Source organism: Vanacampus margaritifer, chromosome 19 (assembly GCF_051991255.1).
Source record: "Vanacampus margaritifer isolate UIUO_Vmar chromosome 19, RoL_Vmar_1.0, whole genome shotgun sequence".
Lineage (NCBI taxonomy): Eukaryota > Metazoa > Chordata > Actinopteri > Syngnathiformes > Syngnathidae > Vanacampus > Vanacampus margaritifer.
Window position 1 is genome coordinate 3,271,213 of NC_135450.1, and position 27,885 is coordinate 3,299,097.

At 40.0% G+C, this 27,885-nt stretch overlaps 1 protein-coding gene across 2 annotated transcripts in view; it reads left to right on the forward strand.

Moving 5' to 3' along the window:
* Positions 1-27,885, forward strand: part of rev3l (REV3 like, DNA directed polymerase zeta catalytic subunit) — a 48,130-nt gene that overhangs the window by 5,122 nt on the left and 15,123 nt on the right. For both annotated transcript variants that reach the window (XM_077552206.1, XM_077552207.1), the window contains 12 exons: positions 11,360-11,549; positions 12,444-12,518; positions 13,527-13,687; positions 15,400-15,541; positions 16,576-16,670; positions 17,329-17,433; positions 17,587-17,671; positions 19,593-19,726; positions 20,191-20,319; positions 20,948-21,179; positions 21,288-21,430; positions 23,665-27,343. In XM_077552206.1, coding sequence (XP_077408332.1) covers positions 11,360-11,549; positions 12,444-12,518; positions 13,527-13,687; positions 15,400-15,541; positions 16,576-16,670; positions 17,329-17,433; positions 17,587-17,671; positions 19,593-19,726; positions 20,191-20,319; positions 20,948-21,179; positions 21,288-21,430; positions 23,665-27,343 — 5,170 coding nt within the window. The remainder of the gene's footprint in view (positions 1-11,359; positions 11,550-12,443; positions 12,519-13,526; positions 13,688-15,399; positions 15,542-16,575; positions 16,671-17,328; positions 17,434-17,586; positions 17,672-19,592; positions 19,727-20,190; positions 20,320-20,947; positions 21,180-21,287; positions 21,431-23,664; positions 27,344-27,885) is intronic.

Below are 27,885 nucleotides of genomic sequence, written 5' to 3' on the forward strand. Positions count from 1 at the left end.
GTTGAATGGGGGAATGTACAATTTAAAAAGGTAACCCACTGCCATGTACTGTAATTTCTGGACTATAAGCCACTACTTTTTTCACTTGCATTCGACCCTGCGGCTAATACAAAGGTGTGGCGTATCCATCAGATCACTAGGGGGCGCACTGTAAAAGAAGCGCAAGAATGTCAGGCAGAGCAAAACAAACCATGCGAGCCCAAATACAGTAGGAGAGACAGAACGAGAGCGAGACAATTTGCGCCCTCATCATGGAAAAGAAAGTAGCGGGAACCGGGTGCGGTAACATTAAAACACCCGCGGCTTATAGTCGGGTGCGGCTTTCATGTGTAACAAACTCCAGTATTCCCCAAATTTAGCTAGCACGGCTTATGGTCGGGTGCGCCTTATAGTCCAGAAATTACTGTAATGGGGTTTGGTTTACAACATGAATTATGTATGATCGACTTCTGTTGGAGACAAGCTTCTTGTGGTTATCATGGTAAGTCATGGTGAGTTTTTAAACCATCTTGTACTGTATTGTTACTTGTAGTTGGTCAGCTACTCCTCATGTATCCAAGTTTTTTGGGAGTCATCTTATTGTAGTGGTACTGTTAGCATTATCAAATAATTTCAGTGCTGTAGACATAATTAAAAAAATGCCACTAGTTGTCGGAAAGGCGATCGTTTAAATAAAATTTTCCAATTTTGTGTCCTCATTTTGATTCCAGTTGCAAACGATTCTCAGTACCGATTCTTTTAGGGGCAGGGAGGCAAAAAAAAATGTGGGCATGGTTTAAATCAGGTGTCTCCAAAACCCAAACTACGATTGTTCTCTCTTCTTTTTTCTTTAGGCGACTTGCAGCATAGACCAAAATGAACATTGAGCATCAAATCCTGGCAGCCCCTAGTGCTACTATTGTGGATTGAGATGAGTTGAGTTTGATGCCTGCCACCTTACAGCGTTCTTGTCTCAAGTTTGAACACTCAAGCCCAAGGGAAAAAAATTCCGTCTCCCAAAACTCGCGAATTGGGTCACGTGCATCTCAAGGCACCACTACTGCTACGTGCAACTGGTGTTGCCTCTGATTGTTCAAGTAAGATTGCAGTATGGCTCTGTGTGTATCAGCTCAGTTCTGTGGGCTTCCTGCAACATCAATGTACAGAGGCAAGGGACAATCTTTTATCTCCCAAGCTCCATGAGTGTGACTACTTAGTACTTACCCTTGCTTCCTCCACTAGAGTTCTATGTTTCAAGGCAGATGGAGTCCTTGTACACAATGGAATGAACGACTTCAGCACGCTGAGAAAAGTTCAACATTACTGCTGTAATAGGTTGAACACTTGTACAGTATTCTGCTTTGCTATGTTGCTATGTAGATAAACCAAAATAATCCCCATTATCTGCAAATATGGTCACACCTTTTCCTTTAAAATAAACAACACTGCACAGCCAGACTGGCGTCCACGCACCACTTTTAGACTGAGACTGCAGTGCAGACCAAAGGGTCTGTTTTGATAAATTTTTAATTCCATTGCAGTGTACAGTCAGTGTGAGGGTAGGCTAATTACAAAATGGGAGGGGATTGTCTGCTAAAAATAGCATAGCTGTTGTGCGTTTCTGTGCATTTGCGTTCAGTTCAGCTTGCTTGTGCACTGTTACACTTGCTGCTTAACAGGCTATCCCTACTGGTCACTTGGAAGATACAGTACAGAATTTTGGATTAAGAATACACAATAATATTGGTGGCCGATAATTATCAGCAATTATAGACCAATTTGACTTAATAGAGATAAACCAGATAATAAAAAAATCTGTCGATAATTATCGACCAATTTGACGTCACACAGATAAACCGGATAATAAAGAAATCCGCCATTAATAATAATAGACATGCCGTGTTGGTCCATCTGTTGTGGTGGTTGCTCAAGTTGTGCCCAACTCCTCAACCCCTTCCTTCTCCTACGGTAGTGTCACATATTTGTGACGTCATAATGCGCACGACCTCGTGTTCACAGAAGATGCATCATGGCGACCTGGCAGTCGCCAGTGTGGGCTTTCTTTACTGTCCTGTTATGGAAATTAACTATTTAACACACATTAACTTAAGTTTATACTGTATTGTGGACACTTGTATTTTCTTTAACAATGGGCTTTTCACTTCTTGTACATGAAGCAATATCGAAGTGACCTTGACTGATAAGTCTGCTCGAAACAGACTGCATGCTTTCCTGTCTAGCTGACCCTCCATTTCTCCTAACAAATCTCCCCATGATAATTTACTGTGCACGCTCTCACAGATCACTCCTTGTAGACTTCTCTGTAAGACTTGTGTATATTTGATGCTTCAAATGTAAAGAAACCCAAAAGACAAATAGTTTTCCATACTGTTTTATTCATCTCGTCTAACTACTGAAAATTCCACAACACTTCCCAAAATGTTACCCTCGCAGTTTTTTGTTGCATTTTTAAAACGTGACTGTTTTGTTTTGGCAAACTCAAAATGAGTTACTCATTGTCTTTGAAGCAGAGATATCAGTAAAATTCAGCTTCATGGCGCTTTAAACAATGTTTCAATGTTAGACTCATAGTAGGACTCGGAAGCATTGGTTTATCGGTATTGGTTGAAAATAGCATTATTGTGCATCCCTATTTTGGATGTGTTTGTCAAAACTGATTGTTGGAATTAAAGCTATTCCTTCCTTGAGGAATGCAGTCAAGAACCACTCTCAATCACTCAGCAGCAATTTAGTGTCTTCCTCTGTGCCTTTGACTGTGCGTGCGGGGAGGTGGGGTTCTCTGTTGCTGTTCTCTCTCTTGCTCTCTGTGTGCGCTTGCAATTGTATTCATCAAGTTTGACAGATCTCCATCCATCCATTTTCTGAACCGCTTAAATCCATGGACTGCAAATCAAGTTCCCATAATGGAAGCGCTTCTAAGTTCTCATTTTTTGCTGTTATTCATATCAGGCAGCGTTACGCTCGGTATCTGGTGAAATAATGCATCACAGCTAGCTGTCAATGGTCATTAATGAGCAGCAAAGCTAGCGAGAGTAGCTTGATGCTAACCCAATGTAAACCCAATCGCTGCTCTTTATCAGAACGCAGAGAATTAGCAAAGTGAGGAGGTCGAGTGTAACCTACAGGGACCGAAAATTTTCATTACGGGGTTTATCTTGGGTTGTTCCTGGCTATTTTGCGTTTTTTTCCCCTGAGATTATTACAAGCGTTTGCAATGCTAGTAACGGTGCTAAATTTGTTCATGTTTTTGGAGGACACGGAAAACACCTCATGCACTTTAAACGGACTGATGCTTCTTGTGAAGAAAATAAATAACAGCTGATGTTTGTTTACTGCTTGGCAATCATAATTTACGTTTGTTTATGTTACCCGTAGTTCGTTGAGAATATGTCTTAACTGTGGAATTAATTTTGCGCCGCACATTTTTCAAAACGCCCTGCTCGTGCAGTACAGCATCAAGCCACAGTTAAAAGCTGTATGTGTTCCACCAATGGCACACTAAAGTGTACTTGGCAGTAGACTCCTTTGCAAATCCCACCTGCATGCGGCCCGTGGGCCGCCAGTTGCCCACCGCTGATGTATACAATGTGGTCCATATTAAAATAAGTATGACACCGTCCCACCACTAATGAACACAAACACTCTTGTGTTTGTCCATCTTGTGCCCGTGGGCACTGCTTGGCCTAAATGTCCTACTCTGATGTGTCACATATTTATGCACAGTGCTCTGGTCAAACAACTTTCTTTTCATGTCTCCCCTCTCTTCTTTGTCTGCTCCGAGAAGTTCAGCTGAGGTAAAATGGAAATGATGCGTTCCAAGTTCATAGGGTTTTTTCCTGTGAACACTCTAATTTTCACTCTCACTGAATGGACTGCTCGTGTCTCTCAGTGCTTGGGCTTCCTCCCCCTCCAGCTAAATTCTACTGCTCGTCTCTCATTTACACTACAGTCACTCGTCTGTTGCTGTCCATGCAGAGATAAATGCCATTGCTTTCCCCCTGACTATTTTGGTCCATTGTTTTCTTTTCACTCTTTTTATTGCCTGTCAGTGACTACGTTTACATGCAAGCAATATTCAGATTATGGTCATAATTCGGGCTTCTGGAACAATCGGAATAACAAGAGTTACCCCCGTGTACATAGCGTTTGGAATAACCCGATGTAAGGGGGTGTAGAACGGACACCATCATGGCAGAAATAGACGTCATTTCCGCTTCTAACTTTAAATGGTCAATAAAATACATTATAGTCATGTCACAACGCTAAAGTACTCGGTTTCCAACTCCCTCCAGAAGTGCGGTTCTGTACACGCCAGAAGCACAGACTTACTTCGTTTGGATAAAGCGGAACTATGTGAGTGTCATCTAATGTTCCTACATGGACGTGTATTGTTGAACACTGCAAGCTGGAGATAAACATTGTTTAAGCATTACGAGTAGGGCTGGGCTATATAGCCAAAAAATAAAATTTCAATTTTTGCAGTCATGCAGGACGATTACAATTTTAATCGATTTTAATATAATAAAATCAATAATTATTTATTTAAAGGTTTCATTTATTCAAAAATGATTCCTGTGCAAAATGTTCAGACAACAATAATGTATACTGATTCAAAATCAGTTATAACATAAACTTAACATTCATAGTTTGTGCTTAAATGCCACAATTAAGTAGTTGGTAGCTATTATTGTAAACATGTCTTGTAAACCACCCATCCAGCATTCTGACACTTGTGCAAAATTACAACTCACAATAACATTTGGATGTAACAGAACATAAGAACAACAGCTTTTAATAAGTCAGAAGATAAAACTCGATTTCACGATTTAGCAAATTTTCAAAGATTAGATTTTTAAAATGACGATGTATCTAATTAATTCGATTTATTGCCCAGCCCTAATTATGAGTGATGTCGCGTCTGTCTCGCATGAATAGTTAACGTGTCACAAACTGTGGCGTGTTCGCCATAGAGGCACAATATAAAGTGAAAATGCGGAGAAATCAATGTATTTAAGCAAGGCCCGTGTAAGACGGCGTTGCACATAACAAGTTGTTACTACAAAGACCAAGATTCCTTGCAAATGCAAATAAGCCAAGAAGAGGAAAAGGAGACTAAGAAGAGGTTGTGAGCATGCGCACTACGAAAAGCAATGCTCCGTTGATTCAAGATATTCCGATTGCGTTTATATGAACCAGTAATCCTGTTATGAAAGGGGTATCCAAGGCGCTTATTCGGGTTTTTAGAAACTCGAATAAGAGAATATTTGGGTTATTGCGCGTGTTTACATGGCCTTTCAAAACCCGAATATTGCCAATATTTGGGTTTTAAAAGGGTTATTGCTTGCATGTCTGCGAGTTTCGCCCAGAAAGTCCATAGCCCCGTTTCCACTTCAAGAAGTTCGGGTATAGGGAGGAGGGTAGGGACTTACACAGGAACCGTCCTCCCGTGGCTATGTCTCCACTGCAGAGTACGACCCAGTTTCGCGACCTCATGAGTATCGATCAACACGTATCGCCATGCCACAGTTTCTCCCATGATGTCACCCAAGCTCGTCGCAAAAAACAAAACAACAGCAACGAGGAATAAGGAAAACGTAAGGCATTTCCTTTTTTTTTGTATTTATTTTTTTATAACTTTTATTTTGTATGTGCGTGAGTGTGTGCGTGCGTGTGAGTGTGTACTCATTAGTTCACCTAAAACCTATTAAAAATCCCATACCGTTCACCTAAACCGAATACTTCAGAATCCAGCTAGAGTCGTGAGGTTGTCAGGAGACCCGAGGAAGGATCAAAGAAAGGAACGTGAAATCCAGTACCGACCAGACATGACCTACTACCCACCGGGTTACCAACCAGACTCTTTCACCAACCCCAGAAACATCTAAATTCCAACAAATTAGGGAGACCTCAAGAGACCAAATGAGAGACTGAGGAAAGGAAATAAGGATAGATGAAGCAGAGTGAGATCCACAGACATCAGCCTCCACCGATTCAACGACTAGAGGAAAAAGCAGATTGTGTTTGAATTTCGATAGATGCTGGTGTGGTGGATCTGGCATGCATGAAAACCTCCACCAAAGAGGGGAGCCGTCGACCCCGGCCAGGACAGAGCAAGCACAACCCCCCAGGGCCCCCAGGCCACGGCAGCGCCAAGGGACAATGATGATGACATGTTAAATCGGTAAAATTACCAAATGAACAATACTGAGCTCTCAAAATATATATTTTTTTAAAAAGGCAATTGCTGTTTTTTCTGCTTTTTATTTTTGTGTGTATGGCGTGGATGGATGGTTTGAGTGATAGGTTACGCCGTCAGGATGAAAAATTTGAAAACGCTAGCAGTGCGTGGAAAGAAAATAAGCAAAGCATTATTCGGAGATTTCTTTTGGTGGAAGAATACTTAGCCGAGAATGCATGTCGTTATCACAATGGATATGAAGGGTAAGATATTTTTATACTAATTAAAACGTTAAGCCAATCGGCGCCGGAGCCCAACTGAGAGCTTTTCGAGGCCAGCGGAGTACCTACCGCCACCGGTACCCTTGAGAAGGACCTCCGTTCGGTATAAGTGGTCCTGTGGGGGTGGCTTCTGCAGTGGGGACATGCACATACCGGGCTGGCCTCATAAATTTACCCCCAAAGCCCCTGCGATGGAAACAGGACTCGTGTGATCTGTGGCCTTGGAAAGGGTATTTTATGGCTTGGAGTCCCTTTGGGAAGAGCCTACTCTGGCAGAACTGTACCATTTAGAAGTCATATTTATTTATTTATTACTGCATAGAAGTGTTGGTGCTGTAAATAGTAATTTAGAAATACAGACATAACCTGCAATTTAAATCCAGTCTTTGACGGGTGGCAACATTAGCATGCCAGTGAAAATGTTAACACAAAGGGGCTTTTGTAGTGAGTTTGGGTGTTACACCCTCACTTTGGTCATTGTTGGCAGTGTTCAATCTCTGATACGACGTCAGAAACGGGCAAATTTGCCATTTTAGTTCAATTGCCTTTCTTACATCGGTGAGGGTATGTGCGTAATTTTGTGCTGGAGGGTAACATTACAGTATGTTTCCACTTTTATTGGTTTTTCTGTGCATTTAAATAAATCACTTGTGAAATATTAGAGGCAAATAATTATTGGTTAGTTTGAGGCAGGTTTCCCAAGATGTGCCAAGTAGACTAAAAACATGTTGGCTAACTTGGCTCATGATGCACATTGTCTATCTACTACAGTCATTTCTGGACTATAAGGCGCACTAGCTAAATTTGGGGAATACGCGAGTTTGTTACACATATAAGCCGCACCCGACTGTAAGCCGCAGGTGTTTTAATGTTACCGCACCGGGTTCCCGCTTTCTTTTCCATAATGAGGGCGCAAATTGTCTCACTGTCGTTCTGTCTCTCCTACTGTATTTGGCTCACTTGGTTTGTTTTGCTCTGCCTGATGCTCTTGCGCTTCCTTTATAGTGCGCCCCCTTGTGATCTGGTGGATAAGCTGCACCTTTGTATTAGCTGCACGGTCGAATGCATGTGAAAAAAGTAGCGGCTTATAGTCCAGAATTTACTGTAATCACCCATATATCACCAATACCAATACACCTGATCTATTTTTGTCAATATCGCAAAACTAATCTCTGCGACATGCTGACTCTTTTTTTGTTTGTTTTGACAACTTATCTTATCCGTGTCATTATTGATTTTGGTGTGCAGTGAGTCCATGGTGTGTCACATATGATATTTAACCGTTTGAAAATACTGGTATTACCCTTTTTATATCTTCATTAGATTTGTTTTATGGCTAATATACTGGCAAAAAACTCAACTGTAAACTTGCTCATGGTGGACATAACTCAGATTCCGTTCATTTATGGACAGAATTTCTCGGCACAGCTTAACCAATAAGCATAAAATGTCATTGCAGCTGATGTGGTCACAGTCATTCCAATTGAGTTTTGAACAGGTCAGGATGACAATCATTGCACCCATATCCGGGGTCATTCACATCTCTTTGGCATTGCAACCTTTAGCTTTGTAGTGAAATTCACAAGAAGTTTAGTATCTTAAGGTCTTTGGGAGGAAGGATGAAATGTGTAGTACCAAATTGATGCAAACCTGACAAGACTACGCTGACAAATTGAGCTTTTTAATTGTCACTCAGCATAGCAAAAACATATAGATTAGGTGAAGAGGACGCTATGTCACGCCTGCTAACAATCCAGGCTAAATTATACAATTTTTCTGCAAATTGCGGAGAATAGGCTTCACAAAAAATAAAACAAAAAAATGCAAATGTTTTTATTTCTGAATAGTGAATCGGTGGTGGGGGGGTTCACTACTATTTTATGAAAGTTGATTTAATTTTTAGGCAGTGTCGATCAAAGTAGAACTAAGCAGTGAGTTGTGTGTCCTGAAAAATATTTAACTAATTGTTAACTTGAATGTTCCTGCTTTGAATTTTGGCTGCCCAGCTAGAAATTCACCGCCATCTGCATGTCTTCTTTCAGAAGACAGGACAGGACGTTCCTAACCATTCTGTACACTCACACTTTCCTCCTTGTGATTTACTCTGTGATTTTGGTGTTGAGGTTTGTGCTCTGTGGGTATTGCTTGACATTTGAACATATTTCCATTTGCCACTGTGGAATTTGACTCAGACGGAATAGTCGCTTTTGCCTAAGGGTGCATTTGTATGATTACTGATTACTTACATTTTTTATTTTAAATTTTTTTATTTTTATTTTTTATACAAACTAAACATTTAATAGCTGTCAAACTGCATGGCTTGGCCAGTCAATAATTCTGTGAGTAACGCCACATTTCACAGGTGAGGCGTGTTTACAGTTTGGAAGCACATACCCCCGGATCAAGAGTTTCCAACATATCGATTACAGACCCCCCTCCCCACCCATACACCCCCGCTGATTTAGTATAATGGCTACTATGTCTTTTTTTGTGTTCTGTAAAATGTTCAACACAAGTGATTCTATAATGCCTTCCACCAGGCTCATTCCCTGTCATGGAAAATTATTCCACCTATTGACTGTTAGCAGGAATTAAACACGCTAGTCACTTTTTTTTATGGGGGTGTCTAGGGGGCTCTTAACTCTTTGACTGCCAGACGTTTTCAGAAAAGGGATGCCGCCAGTGCCAGCCGATTTAAGCATTTTGACTGATCTTTCAAGGTCCACAGAAAATTTTGTGTTTGGACTATGGAAACACACATACTACCAAATGAAAGATTGAACTCTCATCTTTCATCAGAAAAAAGTTTGTTTCTACCCTATTCCCTTTTTCAGTAATCAACAATAGAAAATGGTTAGTTTCACCGAAATTCTCTGTTTTGAAACAAAAAACGGAGAAAAACAGCTTTTTGTGAAACGATGTTATTTCATGCACTCCAGTGAATTGTACACTTCTTTTTGTCCATGAATGATGCCACAAACATCTAAATAGTGATTTACTTCTGTAATACACTACCACCAACAATGAAAAAGTGTTTTTAGATTGCAAAATACGTTTATTTCCATTCAACAGTGTAACAATTTGACAAAAATTTTGTTATGGCTTTCACAAGAACTCATCAAAGTGGAACATTGCTGTGTTCCAAATGCAAGTTCACACAGTTGGCCGATGCAGATTGCTCCATCAACAAAATTACATATATTACACGTCGAACATTATTTCTCACAGTCACATCCTTAGTTCATGTGTCATTTTAACCCTGTTTATCAACCAATCTTAGTGTGCTTCACAACTCATAACAGCTGAGCTGAATGTATTCCAGAAACCAAAAATGAACTAGTGGAGAGAGGGGGGATTCATCTGTCACTGTTCCAAGCAGCCAGACACGCACACGCATACACAGAACAGGCCAATATAATTTGTGTAATAAAGTTGAGCCCTCTTCTGCTCTTATTCAAACACCAACTGATTCCCCTCCCATTCAGCTTCTCCGTGAGATAAAATCAGCGTAGGGCAGAATTGAATCCATTTGGAAGCAGTGGGTGAATTTAAGGGTAGACAGTTTTCTGGTGTCTGTTTTTTCCCTTTACACAGGCGGTCTTAATACTGTACAGAAAAAAAGGTTCCATTTATCCTTTTCTTGTTAGGGTAATCAAAGTCTTGGTTCTGCCAGAATTATCCCTTCATTGTAATTTGAGAGCCGTCCTTCACTTAGATTGACCAGGATGTATTTAGAATGAGCGTCACTTATAGATGGATCATACAACCACCCACTGGCAGCTATCGTGTTATTGGAACTTAAGCAATGGATGAGATGAATGGTGCCAGCTTTGCTGACCTAGCCTTTCTCCCTTTCTTTACAGTCAAATGTATGCTAATGGGCTTCTTGTCACTAATGCAGAAAGCTAATGTTTGTAACTAGTTTTACACCTCTTTGATGTTGACAGTAACGGGCTATGTCATGTGATGTAACAGATGATTGATATGAAGACAATGATACATTGTAAATGATAAGTTTCTCCTTGTTTTGTTTAATCAACAGTTGGATTGAGCTGAACATGATGATCATTCTAAATAAGAACAGAACTCACTATATACAGTACTCGGATACACTGGCCATGTAAACTGGCATTTTCAAATTGATTTCCCAGAGCATATCAATTGCACTGGTTCATCTTAAGTGCACCAATCACTTCAGTAAGTGATGGCTAAGCTAAGGAGGCAAACATGTATAGACAAGTCTGGAAGAGTCAAGCTGATGCTCAGCACTGCCCCCTGTTGTCTGTCTGCCAGCTATCACAGAACCGTGAGCTGAAAAAGGAATAGCTTCATTTCTTTGCACCTCCTCATGCGCAGCATATTGTTTTAATTTCGACACTGGACTCGTGCTGTGTGAAAAAAGAAAGAAAGAAATTAACATAATATACCTCTGACCATACTATGCACTGCAGCAGGAATAGGATCAATAGTGCAGCGTCTGTTACACAGCTCACCCCCGTGTGACTCCTCAGCAATGTTTATGAGGGAGTCATGTTCCGAATCCCATCTCTTCTTCCCTCTGTACCAACTAACATAATTTCTTTCTCAATCCATTTGATAAACCCCAAAACCTTGCTAATGCTCCTCCACCATAGTTGTTGCTTTCACTCTGAATATTCTTTACTGGGTATAAATGTGGGATAATCACATTTTCTCTTTCTGCGAGGTGTTTGATGGAAGGCTACAATCACTCACCATATTAAAGTTCAAAATTAGTGGATTTGCATCTGTTAATACCATAATTGCGTCATACAGGGAGGGTGCTTGTAAGCATTTTTGATATTGACATTTTTGCCTGTCTTCTATTTAATCAAATACTTGATACTAATCACACAATGATGATCATTATGTCACATTGCAGGTCAGAAGACATGTCTCCATCTTCATGGAGTTTTTCCGTACATCTACATTCCATACGATGGTCATGGACAGCAACCGGACCTATACATGCATCTGGTGGCCTTCAGCATTGACAGAGCACTCAATGTTGCCATGGGAAATCCTGCTTCCGACGTCCAGCACATCTTCAAGGTGGTGCTGGTTTCTGGCATGTAAGTACCCAAATGCTTCTTTCACTTGTTCTGCCAAATAACACTATGAAATAGGGCTGGGCAATCAAATAAATTTGATTAATCGTCATTTTAAAAACTGAATTGTTGAAAATTTGCTAAATCGTTAAATCAAATTTTGGCTTCTGGATTATTAAAAACTGTTATAAAAACTTATATTCAGTTCCATCCAAATGTTTTTGTTTATTATTTTGCCCAATGCTGAATGGGTGGTTTACAACAGCTACCAACTAATTGTGGCATTTAAGCACAAACTATGAATGTTAAGTTTATGTCAAAACTTTTAAAAATGTATCCATTTCAGGAAAATATTTATTTAAATTTTCTGCTAACTTTACAAGAGATGCTGTTGACCCTGGGAACTTTCTGCACCTTCTGTTTTTGTTTGAAATTATAACTAAGATAAGTCAAATTTGAATACTTAAAGATATTTAAAAATTTTGGAAAACTTTATTTACTGTAGAAAACAATAGGGAGCTATATACTTGTTTAGGGTTTTATTTAACTTTTTAAGACATGCTACTGCCCTCGGGAGATCTCTGAACTTTTTGTTAGAATTTTAAAACAAAGATGTCTATTGGCTAAGATGTATTGTTTTTAAACTCCAATATTTTACGATTTCTTAAAGTTACTCAATAAACATGCTTAAAAATTCAACAAATTTAAGAGCTGGAGTTTGTATTATATCTGTTATCGGCGTCCTTGACTACTAATAATTTGTATCGGTATCGGCCCTGAAATAACCATATCGGTCTATCCCCAGTAATCATCGTGAATGGCTAAAAAAAATCGATGTTATTTTTGTGGCCATATCGCCCAGCCCTCCTATGAAATTGAACTTTAATCAGTAAACGCTGGGAATATGCTTTCTTCCAGGCCTTTCTATGGATATCACTCCAAGGAGAAGCACTTTATGAAGATCTATTTGTACAATCCTCAGATGGTAAAAAGGTAAGTTTACAGGCCATGTGATAAGTGAATGGCATATATGAGGGTTGGGAATGGTGTGTATCGCACCAGAAATCTAGGAGCAACTAGTCACTTGCTATATATATTCAGTTGTACAAATTTTTTTTAGTATGGGGTTTTTGTGTCATCTGCCTCCATTTTCCCCAATTTTTTGTAAAAAACCTGGAGTTTGTTTTTGTTTCCCCCAAATGGATTTCAATGGGCTTCATTATAGTGGATTTTTTCCTATTTGTGGTTCAGCCTGATCCATATAGTACCTATCCTCCAGGAATATCTACCCATTATCTTGACTGCTTATCCTCACGAGGGTCGCAGGCGTGTTGGAGCCTGTCCCGGCTGTCTTCAGACAGTAGGAAGGGTACACCCTGAACTGGTTGACAGCCAAACGCAGGGCACAGTACACAGACAAACAATCATTCACACTCACAATCTCACAATTAAGAGTGTTCAGTAGTAAACATTTAAATACACATATCTGCCTATGTGACTGCAGTGGTAACGAACAGATCAAATATACACTGACAAACAACACAAGCAATTGGACCTGCAAGGTGCGCACACCCTCTTATTTCCAATTACAAATTAGTGAAAATGCTGGGTGGCTATTAACTCTGGGGAAACAACTACTTGTAGCCACAATGGCCTGTAACTGTGAGTAAAGTAATTGTCAAGCCCTGCATCCCACATCAGTGATGTAAGACTTTGCAAATGTGTTTTTTTGATCAGCCCTGCTTTGACCTTGAGGGGTTTTTACTTTTTATGACATAACAATAGACTTGTTGGAAAATAACATCATAAGTATTGGGAACAACAAACCACACATGTCCCTGTGTTAAGTATACTAGCCAGTATATGTGAATTATACAAAATGATAAGACATTGTAAACAACAGCATTCTCTCTGTGCCAAGAGTTTATACAGTAATAAAGGTTCTTATAATAGTGTTGTGTTTTTGCTCCAATAAGCTTTTAAACATTCTGTTTCTGACAGAGTTTGTGAGCTGTTGCAGAGTGGAGCAGTGATGAACAAGGTTTACCAGCCACATGAGGGCCACATCCCATACCTGTTGCAGCTTTTCATCGACTACAACCTGTATGGCATGAACCTGCTTAACCTTGCAGCAGTTAAGTTCCGTGGCCGCAAAGACAAAGGTAGGGAGCAAGGGTCAGGGTGTGTGTGTGTTTTTCTCCAGATAACCTTTATTAGTAGTGTTGCTTGAACAGAAAGAAACATTACTGTGCTCATCTCATTGTCTGATGTTTTGCATTCTCAAATCATTCCCAAAGCAAATTAAGTGGTGATTTAGATCAGGGGATGATGTTGTCAACTGTGGCCTTGGAAAACCCTTTGAGACTCTTTTGTGATTAAGGGCTATTACAAATAAACTTGACTAGACAATCCTCTTTGTATCATTTAAAATTTCCAAAACTCTGAAAGAAACATCTCTGTCAAATGTATTCTGATAGGAATTTAATGTGTGTCTGCATGGTCAGAAGCTGTAATTGTCAAACCTCATCCAAATCTGTCTTAAATTAATACGCATATGGCGTCAATTTGAACTGGCCTTGGAAAATCCCTTTTAACATGCTCAGGAGCTATTATCTTTCTGAAATCTCAGCAGATCAGGTTCTTGTTTCTCTGACCTTTTTTTTCATGATTTATTACATGTTCTTGAGCGATTCAGAAGATATTCTGAACCTCCTTTTTATCTATTAATATCCAAGGACTTTGCTATTCACTCATTAATTTCCAGATAGCAATTACTGGAAGCCTGGTCCAAGGTCTTTGTGCGCTTTTCATTTCTGTATCAGACATTCTTGGCCTTACTTTCCATGGGCACATTACTTTTCACGTGTTACTGCTTTTTGCCATTGCGGTTTTGTTTAATAGGCACTGTCGCAGAAAATGGGTTCTTACGGAGTCTGCAAAAAGCAAAATATGGGCCTCTTTCTGAATCTCGCACCAGCATTTTTGTTAATAAGTCTTCTTTTTGTGCCATCCCAGTAAGCGCCTACATGCTATGTAAGGGAATTCCACCTTTTGATTTTAGTGACGTTGTATTGTTAAAAATATCACTTGCCTTGTCCCTGATGGAATTTGGGTTCGCACACGACCCCAACCCTCTAATGCATGAATGGAAAAAGAGTTCCAATATGCCATGCAGCAAAGAACTGCAATACTTCATATAAATCATATAAAAACAAATGGGTACAACAGTTCACCTACTTTGACCCTCAAATTCCAAAGCTGCAGTTCTTAATGTGGGACCAAGTGAAGGAATGATGAAAGGGGCCAGACTGATTACATGCAGTTTAAAATAAATGCAAAGGAGACTGCCATAATTTCCGGACTACAAAGTACACCTGATTAAAAGCCGCAACAACTACATTTAGCCATAAAAACAAATATGGACATATACGGTATTGTCTGCTTCGTTTTATTAGCCGTGGTTTCCACATTGTAACATTGGTGGATATTTGCAAGGAAAGAGGTCACATGGGTGGATTTTAAGAACAACAACTTTTAAATTCCTTCAACACAGATAAAAGTTTTTTTCCCAAACAACGCCGAACACGGATAGTTAAACAGTAGCCTCCCAGAAAAGTCAACAGCCGTCGTTACATACGTAGTCTCTCTTGTCGCATGAGGAAAATTTGTGCAGTCCTCTTCAACATTGCAGCAGTTTTTTGAAGTCCGTTGGTAATAATGCATTTTTTTTTCAAAGTGTGAGGAAAATAGTAACCACGCCTGGGATGTGGCTGTGTTCAGACTGAACACATCACATTCAAACTTGTGCAGCATTTAGCGACTGCTACCATTTATTCTTAAGCCTAAATAAATATCAAACTTGCTACACTTTCAGAGGATGTGCCAGCAGACCCAGACCAGCAGACCCCCAGCGCTCATTCCAGCAACACTCCCTGTAAGAGCCCGTGCACGTCCAAACTCAACTGCAGCACCTTTGGGGGCACCTTTGTCCGCTGGGAGGAGAACGCCATTCCCTGGTGAGTCCTATCTAGTATCTACCACGCATCTGCTTTACGAATAAGTACCCAAGAGATTTAGGTTCTATTTTGGAACCACCATCTAAGCGCATTTGTTTGCTATTTATTTCCACTGCAATTTTTTTTTCCTTTTTGACCTGTTTACTTCTTGTCTGCGCTTTTAAAAATATATAAACTTTTTGGGAGAATGAGTCACTAGTTTCCCATCTTGTTACCATTAAAATTGGTTATAATCCACACGTTACCACAATCTTACAGGAATTATAAATCAGCGTCAGATGCTGTAATGGCGAACTAACCATGGGAGATTTCTTTTCTTGGGTGGGGGGGGGGGTGGGTTGAATTTAACATGGAAAAGCCTATTTAACATGTTTTTTGACAAATCACAAATTTAGGCTATAAAACTGTTGCGCTTGCTTGCCGGTAGTTTTTTTTTTTAATGGATATTTTGTTTTTGTTTGGTTGCCTAGGGCATTTTCTGAGCATTGATGAAAATGGAATTTCCGCTTGAGGTGTCGGTGTTAGTTTCCAACTGTATTTTTTGTGTGTGTGTTTTTTGCGATGGTCCACTCCACTCGCATTTAGCTGTGTCGCTCTGTGTGCGACAGGTATTCGAGTCACGGGTGAGCTACCTGAGCCTATTCCAGCTGAGTTTGAGCGAGAGGCAGGGTACACCCTGCACTGGTCATCTATTAATTGGAGGGCACATATAGCCAAACAACTCACGTTTACTCATATGCACAATTTTGAGTCTTTAGTAATCCTATGATTCATGCATGTTTGGAATATGGGAGAAAGCCAGAGTACTCAGAGAAAACCTTGACAGCACAGGGAGAATGTGCAAATTCCCTACACGGAGATCTGTACTCAGGACCTCTTGACTATGATGCAGATGTGCTAACCACTACTGCACCTGGCTTCAACTGAAATGAAACAGCAACTATAAACTCAGTGTAACTTAAGATATCTACCTGTATGTCTGTTGTATTTGAGACCTCATCTTATGATGCTAAGTTCTTCCTGTTTGTCTGCAGCTCTTTAGTCCTGAATGAGGTGGAGAGGCAGAGCACCTGTGAGCTGGAGGTTGATGCTGTTGCTGTAGATGTTCTCAACCGTCTCGAGATTGACAGTAAGGATGCTCAGGAAAATCAAAAGAGATTAAAATGTCCCCTTTGCTAAAGTAGAAGGAACTAGAGGTCATCCTTTTGGATGTTTGAAAAAAAAAAAGAGTGTTTTGCTGAAAGTATTTAGTTCTTGTCTGACTCATTTTTTCCCTACCCAACCATTTTCTGCTATTTATCCTTATGTTCAGGATCATAGGGAAGTTGAAACCTGCCCCAGAGGCATTGTACACCCAAGACTGACCACCAGTTGATGATAGAACTAAGATATAGTGATAGACAACAAGTACCAGAAAGCAAGACTTTAGTAAAAGTTTAAATATCTTAACGGGGAATTTTAGAATGCCAATATTTCTGTGACTTTAGATAGGCATAAGAGGTACTTCCTGTAAATACACTCACAGGTATGTAACATACCACCACCATTGAGTTCACCGTTGCAGCTGTTTTGATAATCATGTACTGCTGACATCTGATCTTGCAATTAAGTCTTCAGAAGTCTTGCAATCACAAGAAGAACATGCAATCTCCACATAGAAAGGCCCAGGCCAAGATAAGCCAGTAGTGCCAACACGGCTCTTCTGCTTTTTCCACGAAAACGCAAGGAACAACAACAAAGTTTGTTGTTCCTTGCGTTCATTATTTGGTGTGCTGTCATTTCTTCAGATCAAATTGGAAGGAACCCCGGCCTACAAGCAATCTGGGAGGATGAGAAGCAGCGGAGAAGAGAAAAGAACAAGGACTCTCAGATTGAAACCCCAGAATCGCAAGGTCAGCAAGTTGTTACCAGAAAGGTGGTGTTATAAATAAAACGTACTTTCTTTCATCCACTTTCCAGTATTTGACTAAAATTGATTTTACGTATGATTAAGAATATAAGTTCCGGATAAACAACCAGTTTAATTTGTTTTTCCTGTTTTCCAGACCGTGCATTTGTCACTTCAACTGAGAGTGAGCAAATCTTCATGAAAAGATTCAAGGAGATTGTGAAGGAAAATAAGTTTGATGTGTAAGTTGCACCTTTCCTTTAATCAGTCTTCTTTGCTGGCAAACCTGTCCATGGTATACCTCCCATGTTGCCCAGTCAGCTGCGATAGGCTATAAGTCGTCTGTGACCATAGCAATTTAGTGTAGTGATGTTGTTTTGGGGTACTTCCTGCTCCAAAAATTGCACGGGAAGTCAGTGAGTAAACTAAATCTAATAAACATTATGCAAAGGAGAAAAGGACTGTAATAGTAAAATATAAACATATCCTAACTCTAATTTATGGGATACTCTTTTTGATACAACAGCTCCTTTGTTTCTGGAGTAAACCAGCTACCAACAGTTTATAGTGAGAATACAAATGGACCGTGGACTTGTTTCCTGACTATATGTTGCGTGTCTGTACTATGTTAGAAAAAGAATGTTTACATAAACATACACATTAAAAAATAAATGCGCTTGACTCTGCAAAATAATAATATTGCATGTACAAGTCTGCGTATGGGTGAAGTGCAGACACAATATAAAACATTTAAACAAAACAAAATTGACTTTAGCACTGTTTGTCTCTGCTTTTTTACATCTTGTCTTTAACACAAATATATAAATAAAAATGCACTTCAAAATGTGGCTTTTGGACACTGAAAAACAATCTTATGTCAACAATCGTACTCCATCAGGGTACATTTTATTCTGTGCAGATACACACATGCACGCACGCACGCACACACATTAGTAAGCTAGCCAATAGCAGCACAGTAGAGACATTAATATTAACATTTGTTTCTCTCATTCCACTCAAAAATGACAGTGATGGGCATAAGCCTTCAGTCTGCCCACCTGCAACGTTCCCTAGCAGCTTTGAGGAAAACTTTAGCTAACTACCTACCTACCAAGTAGCATGAGTACAACCACAAAAAATAAATAAAAAATAAATAAATAGCTGTACTGTATTTTTGTTGTTTAAATATTACTTTTAAACTCTATGGTTTATATACATACTATATCGTTTTCTAGCTTGTTAAAAAAACATACAGTAAAAATATATCTCTACTCTAAAGTTTTGGGGGTGCTATTGTTCACTTTGGGCTAAATACGCGTCTTGTATCAAACATCCCTAATTGAGAGGATGGCAACGTACGTCAACTGGAGGAGGCATCATCATTATCACATCTTTACCGGTGAAGTGTCAGGACTGAGAAAAGTAATAAACAGTCATTATTCTCAGACATGAAGAGGTGTGGCTTGATAGCGGAACATGTTAATCACTGCAGTAATCTCTTGACACCTGGCAGACTTCATCCCTTGACACGTTTTAAAGTCATTAAGATGACTAATTAAGAGACAGTCACAGCAGCACATTCACAGACTATTGGGAGCAGTTTCCTCATGAGGCTCGCCAGCACTTGAATGATAATGAGACTGAGGTAACATCTCATTTAGGTACTCTTGTCATGCCACACACTGGAGAAGCAACTTAATGTTAAATGTCACCATTTTTAATGATTTATTTCCTTGATTCTACTTATTCAAAATATGTTTCTAACTTTGCTGTGGTGAGTTGCTAGGCAGTCAGATGAATGCAAAGCCCAGTTGTTTGCTGGCCCATTCATATTACGTCTCAAACACAAAGCTTGTCACACACCACTTAAGCTGTACACACACACACGCACACACACACACACACACACACACACACACACAATTATGGTATAAGATATGCCTCACTTGCTCTCCACACCTGTGTGGTCAGTCACTTAAATTTACACTCACCACCACTGCATATGTACACAAATACCTCAAGTGTGACTGCATGAGCACCAACAAACAGTCCTTTACTTTATCCATTATATAGCAGCCGATGCTACAGGACTACTGGTGTTATTTCTGTGTCTTTTTAATGCTCACTTGAGATGCACTAATTGGAAATTCTCTTACTTTTCAGGACTCCGGCCTCCCCTGTTGGTGATGGAGATTCTTTCCGTGATCTCACCTTGCATTCGTCTCTCCATTTGACACCAGAGGAAGAGCAGTGTACACCTGCTTCAGTTGTGGAGGTGCACAGGGACTCTGAGCCAGGTAAAGATCAATGCACATTTTCCCTTTAAAAAAACGACAACAAATCAAATTTTTATTTTTTATTTCAAAGAGCCATATGTACTTTGTGAAAGTGTTAAAGTCACATGGTAGACCTTGCTTATTAAATATATTCATGACCTTCAGTTGTTCTAAAATTTTAAGTGTTTACCAGGTATTGTGGATCCTTTGAAGCTTGTCATGGGTCATAATCTTGTTCTAAAATGTAACAGACATTTCTCGTTCATTGTAGCAGTATACAGAACAGAACAGAATACAATATGAGATTTTCAGAAAAAATATTGAACTCACTCCCACACTTGCAATTTTACGTTGCAATTTCCACTTATTTAGGCCTCACTGTTGCCCTCATATGGTCACAATGCACTGCAAGGTTGGAGCTCTCGTTGCTTTGTAATATTGAATGCTTCTGAGGTGCTAACTGTGATTTTCATCTGTTTCCGTAGAATTTGTGAGCAGTAGAGGTACAATCCCAGAGGAGGCTATTGTTGATGAGGAGGCCATTTTATGTCTCCTGCAGAATAGTCAGAGCTTCCTACAGCCCTCTCAGACATCCAACCACTCACCTTTATTAGGTAAATAAAGAAGAAATGTATTCTCCCAAAGTAATATTTACTTTTTGAACAATTTATATTAATATTATGCTATTAATATGATGCAGTTTTTATAACCTGTTTTCATGTTAAATTAACTAATCAAGTGAAAGCATATTTTAGTCATTGTTTGAGTCTTGTCCTTATCCTTATTTTACCAAGCAAAGCCTTTCAAAATTCTTTCTGTTTGGGCCAGTATATTGAAAGGGAAAGTAAACCAGATGCGACACTATAATTGTGTCAATGTCTTTTTTTTATCAATCTAAGTTTACCATTGCTTTGATCCAACTGTAAAATGGAGTATATGGAAGGGCTATGATTACATTTACTGTATATAAAAGCTGAAAAACTACCCCCCCCCCCCAAAAAAGGTAAGACTTTCTCATGTTTTTATAAGATTCTACATTCTGCTATCATGAAGTTGATCTTTTTTCCTTTTACATCTCTGAAGCAAATTAAGTTCTCCCGGTGCATTTTCTATTGTCTTGTGACTCAGACACTTCAAGCTGTTTCCTCATACAGTATTTTAAATAATGTACAGTTCACATCTTTATGAAAGGAGTTGCTTAGCCTTGAACATAATGTAATTGTCTTTTTGTTATCAATGCAGACAGCAGCCAAGACCGTGCCATGATGGATTTGCTGGCGGGCTTGGCAGATGACATCAGGACTCCTGGTCTGCATGGTTCACAGTCCCAGTCCCTTCCAGGTAGTAAGAGCTGTCATTACAACAGTGACGATGAAGAGGCAAGGCTGGAGTTAGACAAGGAAGAGGCACAGCTCAGCATGACAATGTCACAGCGATGGGACAACGAGCCCCTGGAAAGCTCGTCCCTACCAAGGTCTGTTTATGCAATGACACTATTCCTTGTTTCAGTGGTCTAGAGTAAAGAGAGACATTTCACTGCTTGTCTGTGCATCTTATTCTGTAGTCCTGTTATTATGTGCAGGTCTGGTGGCAAGGAGGCGCAGGACAGCTTCAGTGATGAGCATCAGGAATCTTCTGACGATGACATGGAGTGGAGTGCAAATAATACCTTATTTGCTAACTTGTCCATCTCTCAGCTTGATGGGGCAGCAGATGAGAGCAGCGGTAAGACATTTGAAGTGTTTGCTTTTGGGTTTGCTTTGCTTTGGGGTCTACTATATAAGATACTGAAACCAGTGGTAGAGTGGTCATCTCCCAATCCAGAGGTTGTGGGTTTGATCCCATGCCATTGTGGCCACATCAAAGTATCCTTGAGCAAGATACTGAACCCCAAGTTGCTCCTGATGCTGCGTCATCAGTAGGTGAATGAGTAGTCGAATGTAAAGTGACTTGCCTATCCCTTGCTGCATAAACTGATTAAGCATTCTCCGTTTAAAGGTGAAACGTCTTCGAAGACAAGCAAAGCAGTCCAGCTGTAATTGCTTCATGTTAGCAGCTTGTAGCAAAATGTCTAAACTTCCAGATGCTCTTTGTTTCTACTCAATCAGTTATGCTGTTTTGAAATAGCTATTTTTCATTTGAATCGATATTTGAATAAATTAATTAATTGCTTTATTACAGACTCAAGGTCCAGACACGATCAAGCCAAATCCACAATCTAGTAACTAAAATATTCAAAAATACACTTACACCAGGGTAATATTGATATTAGTGCTGTCAAAGTTAAGTGTTAACTCAATAATTAATCACAAAAAAAATCATGTTTATTAAAGCAATACAAGACTTATAACTCATTTTCCAGTATTTGGTTTGGCATTGTGTATAAAGAATAAAGGTGCAAATATCTCTGGCATCCTGTTCCCTGAATTTTCTTTTAAACCGATTAAGTATCAAAATAAGAACATGCCGTGGTAAAAGCCATTATCCTGGTCACGTGATTGTGATGCCGTATCCCGTACGTAAACGAGAGCCGCCTTCGTTCATTTCAAAGGGAGTTTGCTGACGTAATGGGCAAGATCAAGGCCGTCTTCTATCCCAATTACTGCGCCAATTCTGACCAGAGTAAAATCTTCAGCACGTCAGGCTTCATGTCATTCCGCGTGGGGTGGGGGGTGGCCTCTCTTAATGTGGGCTAGCGTGCTAGCACAAATGTAGCATGGCCTAGCAGAGTAAAAGTCACCCAGATGTTTACCATCCAGGTTAGGGATCGTCCTCAAATTACATTTCCAGAGTGAACAATGTCAATGGTGACTTGACTGGTAATTTGAGCCTCTGTAACATGCAACTTGCAGACACTCCCCAACTTCTACTCGCTACGCAATGAGCCGGCCGACTGAATGAGTCGGCCAGTTTCATTTCATTTTTGCTTTCGGCTGGACACAAATTTTTGGTGATTCCTCCGTGGCTGTACTGCTTTTGTAGAAGTGCTTCTTTGCTTTAGGGCATAATTTCACCTTTTGATGTCCGCCGTGGGATGCAATAATTCCTCGTGAGTCTCTGTTGTCTTTCATGCCATGTCATTCAATGTGTATTTTACGCACGCAATAAGTCACGATGATCACATGACTGTCCAAAATGGCCGGTACTGTACTTGATGCAAAAATATTCACAAAAAGTGCTATAAAATCATAATCGCTTCTCTCCAGAAAATAATTTAAATTAACCATTACATAGAATAGCTGGTTAGTTTTTCATAAGTCTTGTATTCCTTTAACGCAGATTAATCGCACTATTAATTTTGACCGCACATGATCCTTTATCTTGACAGCGGATGCTTATCGTAAAAGTAGCGCAGGTTGCGTTTGAGCAATAACCATAACTACTACTACTACTACTACAAGTAAAGCATTTAATAAATGTTTGTGTATGACATTCAGAATATTTGTTCTCGTCAAAATATTTGGGTCATTTTTTTCATATTAAATTATGCAAGTAATTAATAAAAAAAAGAAGAGGATGAGAGCTTGTAGTGGATCAAAAAATGTGGAAGAAATCTTCATACCATTTAAATGTAGAACACATAACAGGTGCTCTTCAAATTTGGCGGGCAAAAAATGTTGATAAAAGGCCCTTTTAATTGATTAGTCATGATTAATCAAAATTCTAAGAAAAAAAATAATCAATTGACAGGCTCTAATTAATATACACTAAGAAGCATTATATAAAAGACAACAGTACCAATCTTTCCAGAACTGGGATTGGTATCGTGTAGCACTTAAGTAGATCTTTGATAATTGTGCAATGATTTAATTATTTGAGTCATTTAGGCGGCAGATAAATTTGAACATCAGAAATGCATTTATAACGATTTCTTTTTTCCATTTTGAACTTACAAATAAAATGTTTGGGAAGTAAGGAACTTTTTTCAAATTGACATTTTTTGTTTTTTTTATTTGTAGACTCATCCTTAACGGACAGTGGCTCCAGATCCCAGTCTTCCCTTATTGTCACAGAGAAGATTATAATGAAAAAAACTCATTTTCCAGGAGAGACAATCCACCTTGAACCCCCATCCTCAGCTAAGACCTTTCTGGATTGTCAACACCCAGAGCATAGTTCAGTTCATGTGTTGGACAAGGAGCAACCACTTGACAAACACTTTCAATCAAAGAGCAGTCAGGACAGCAGTAGTGAATGTTCAACAGGCTTAAAAGTGAATAAAAAAATTCCTTACATCCCACCAGTCAAACACCCTATTCCTTGCAAAACGATTAGTCAACCAGAAGTATCTGCCATCTGTGTAGACAAAGAGGACATTCACCCCCTGTACAGCTATGACAAGAAAGCATCTTTAGCTTTGGATAGGGCCGATCTTGAAAGTTTCCAATTTAGCAATAATACGGTCACAAAAAGAAGAAAGAGCATGAAGAATGTAGAAACAAACTGTCTGTCCATCCTTCAGAACCACAGGGCCGTCTCCCTCTGCTACTCAGAGCTGAGAAACTGCTCAACCAAGACGGACCTTGACCTAAGCCAGTTGGATAGACATAGCCCCCTCCTGAGGAATATTTCCTCAGCACCTCCAACTCTCGAAAATGAAGTGTTTCTTAAACCTCAGGAAGGGGAGATGGGTAAAGATGGAGAAGGAGGAGATGTTGGTGAGCTCAAAATCAGGTATGAGGACTATCAGGAAAATAAAACGGAAAAGACTATTGTAGCGCAACAGGAAGCACACTACAAGTTCTTCCCAAGTGTAATTCTCTCTAACTGCTTAAACAGGAAAAAACCTTTAAGCAAAAAGCTGCCAGATTCATGCAGCAATCTAGAACAAGCCCAGAATCGCAGGTCAAGGCTAAAAACAAATAAGAAAAGACTGTCAGGACCAAGGAACAAATTAAACATGGATGAAAGCTGTACCTCTGACAGCCAGGTTAGCATTGGTTGTACCTCTGTCACTCCTGATCATCCAGGGATTGGGGACACTGAAATGCTAGTTTGTGAGGATAATTCAGTAAAGCCGGAGTCAATTTTAGATGAGCCAATCATGAGGGAAGAGTCAATCACAAAAAATGAGCTAAAAATTGGAGAGAGATCTGTTAGTAAACTACCCAAATTACTTTCAGTACGCACTGCCATTGCTCCTAGTTTCTCAGAGGAAGCTAAAGATATATCAGAAGACAGTTTAAACCTCCTGCAAGATATAGCCACGAAAGTAACTTGTACAAAAGTCTCATCCCTGCCTGGTAGTAAATACACGCTGAGAACCAAACGGAAAACGCTTTACGACAGTGATGGCGAATACTCTGGAACCACACGGTCTAAAAACACAGCAACTGTAAAAGAAAGTCTCAAAGGTTGCAGTGTGCAGGAACTAAAATGCCAGAAACGACGTAAGAAGGAACCCCCGGTCATCATCAAGTACATTATTATCAACAGGTTTAAAGGAGAGAAAAACATGTTGGTGAAAATGTGCAAAGTCAATGCAGAGGAGCAGAGGGTAACACTGACAAAAGACAAGTTGAACCAATATAATAAACTAGCGCCCCTAAAAGATTTCTGGCCAAAAGTGCCGGAGTCTACTGCAGTTGAGTTTCCTGTCACTGACTCTAAGGCAAAAAAACAATATAAACGAAAGTCTAAAGCCAGCTCCTCAAATAAGAAAACAGTTGACAGCCTCTCCAAACTTCAAGCTGGACAAAGTGAGAGGGTAAAAAGAACTAAGGGCTGTGAAAGGCAGCGAACTTTACCCTCTTTACCACCTCCTCGACCATCTTACTGTGAGTTAGCAGATGACAATAACAGTGACTATACGGATGTTATGTTTGAATTAGGCTATCTCTCCGATACAGCTCAGAGCCCAACAGAATCAACACCCCCTCGCTGTTGGTCTCCTACAGACCCAGTTATTAATACGAGTACTTCAACGCAACTAATAAACACGCTCAATGATCCATGTCTTAGTTTTGCACAACAAATGCCACAGTCCTCAACCAAAGGAGGTCAGAACAGGCGTAAAACTAACAGGACTCAGAAATCATCAGTTGCTAAAAGGAAAGACATGAAGAGTTCTGCAATTGAGCCTCCAGAGGAAGGTCTAAAAAAACAGAAATCTTTACAAAGCCGTAAAGCTCTTCCAAGACAGAGGAGGAAAGCAGTGGGGACAGCTGAGAAAATAAACACCTCTAAAAACATGACCGTACCTAGTCGGTCATACAAAAAGAAAGGTGTGGCCCCTAAAAATCATGTAGCAAGTAAAGACAACTCACAGGTAGTCGTTCCAGAGAATGATTCACGTCCATCTGAAAAGCTGGTAAATCAAGACCAAACTATATGTAGACCAACAGTCCAGTCTGTTAAACCAAAGTTGGAAGACAGGGAGCTTTCTATCATGGAGGCCAACCAAAACATGTCGCTACATGTTCAGATGAAACAGCAAGGTTGTCAGACCACTGTTGTAAAGATAGAGCCTTGCATGGAGCAGGTCAAAATTTCAACACCTTCCCTAGAAAACCCAAAAGATACTCTATTAGCAAAAACCTCCCTTAAGTATAGACCAGTTCCCAGTCTCTCTCAGACCCCATGCAGCTTGTCTGTCCTTAAGAAACTTTACCAAAAGAGTCAGCGTGGTCAAACACAAGTAGGTGATGCTGTCCACCATTCAACTGTTGTAGCTCAGTCTGGAGCTTTGCTTGATCCTGCAACCAAACAAGCCAAATCCAGAAAAAACTCAACCACTCCAAGAAAACCCAGGGCTCCCAAATCTACCAACCCCAAAGATGCAAAACGTAGGATTAGAAAAAGCAAGACAAACAACACCCAACCTAACGTGTCAGATGATTGCATGCTTTTCCCGTCTGACCCGGACATGGACAGTTGCAACTTAATAGAAGACAGCTTATCTCCAGAGCTCCCACATAACTATTCCTTTGATATAAATGCCATTGATCAGACAGAATTCTCTAGCCCATATAGTGGCACTCAGTTTGTCCTGACTGATCAAATTTTACCAGTTAAGTTCTTGAGTGATGCAAGTCAGGAAACTCTCTCTGCTCATACATTGGCCTTTGAGAAGAAACTGGAGAGACTGTCAGGTTATGGGGAGGAACTAAAACAGGACTCAGAGTCAGACTGGCACAAGGTGAATCCTGCCAGCCCTGACCTCTTTGACAGACCTGAGCAAGAGGCGTCTACATCCAACCACCTCACATTCATTGACTCTGACAAATTCCAGAACAGAGATTGTGACTTATCTTCAGGCAATGCCCATACCCTCAGCCCCTTTCAAGACTTTCACTGTGAAGGAAAAGACCTCCTGTTTTCAGCCTGTGAGCCTGTCCTACCGTTGCCTTTAAGCTCTGCTTGCTTTGTCAGCCACGAGGGCTCTCCAACAGGCGAGCTCCTGGAAGGCATTGACGCCTTGACGTCCACCACACCGAGTAGCTCTCCTTGCTCAGTCAGCTCACTCTCTCAGGTGAGGGCAAGCCAGATGCAGCGTGGAGGAGCCCACATTCTGAAGCCCCTCATGTGCCCTCCAAGCAGGGAAGAGATCCTCGGCACTCTGCTGGACCTAGAGATATCAGAGGCCACCTTCCAGGAGCCCTTCTGCAGCGACCCCTCTGATGCTCCAGGAAAACCAATGTGAGAATATATCCACCAACTGTACTGTACTACAAAGTATTTTATGTCGTCTTTTATAAGAAGGAACACTACCAGGATCATGATGTTATATTGAACTTAGGCAGATCTCGGAATTTGTTAAGTATTTGTAAAATCTGTACTGAATACCTAACCGTGTTAGTTATAGCCTATTATTAGCCTTTAATCAGTTTGAACTTGTCAGATTAATACCAGAGATGGGCATGTGCCTAAATTTCCTTAATGACAAATGGGAAAATAAATAAATATGCCTTAAAGTGATAGTGTGTAGAAATTTTCCATTTTTCAATGTTCATTCATTCTAAAACCCCACTATTAACTCATTTGCTCCCAAAAACTTATAAATACGTTTTAAATGCTTTAAATGTTTTATTAAATTTTTTTAAAAATAATTATGCTAGAGCATAGGTGTTAAACTCCGGTCCTGGAGGGCCGCAGTCCTGCAGGTTTTGGATGTTTCCGTTCTCCAACACAGCTAATATATGATCAGCTCATCAGCAAGTGCTGCATAAGCCTGTTAACGA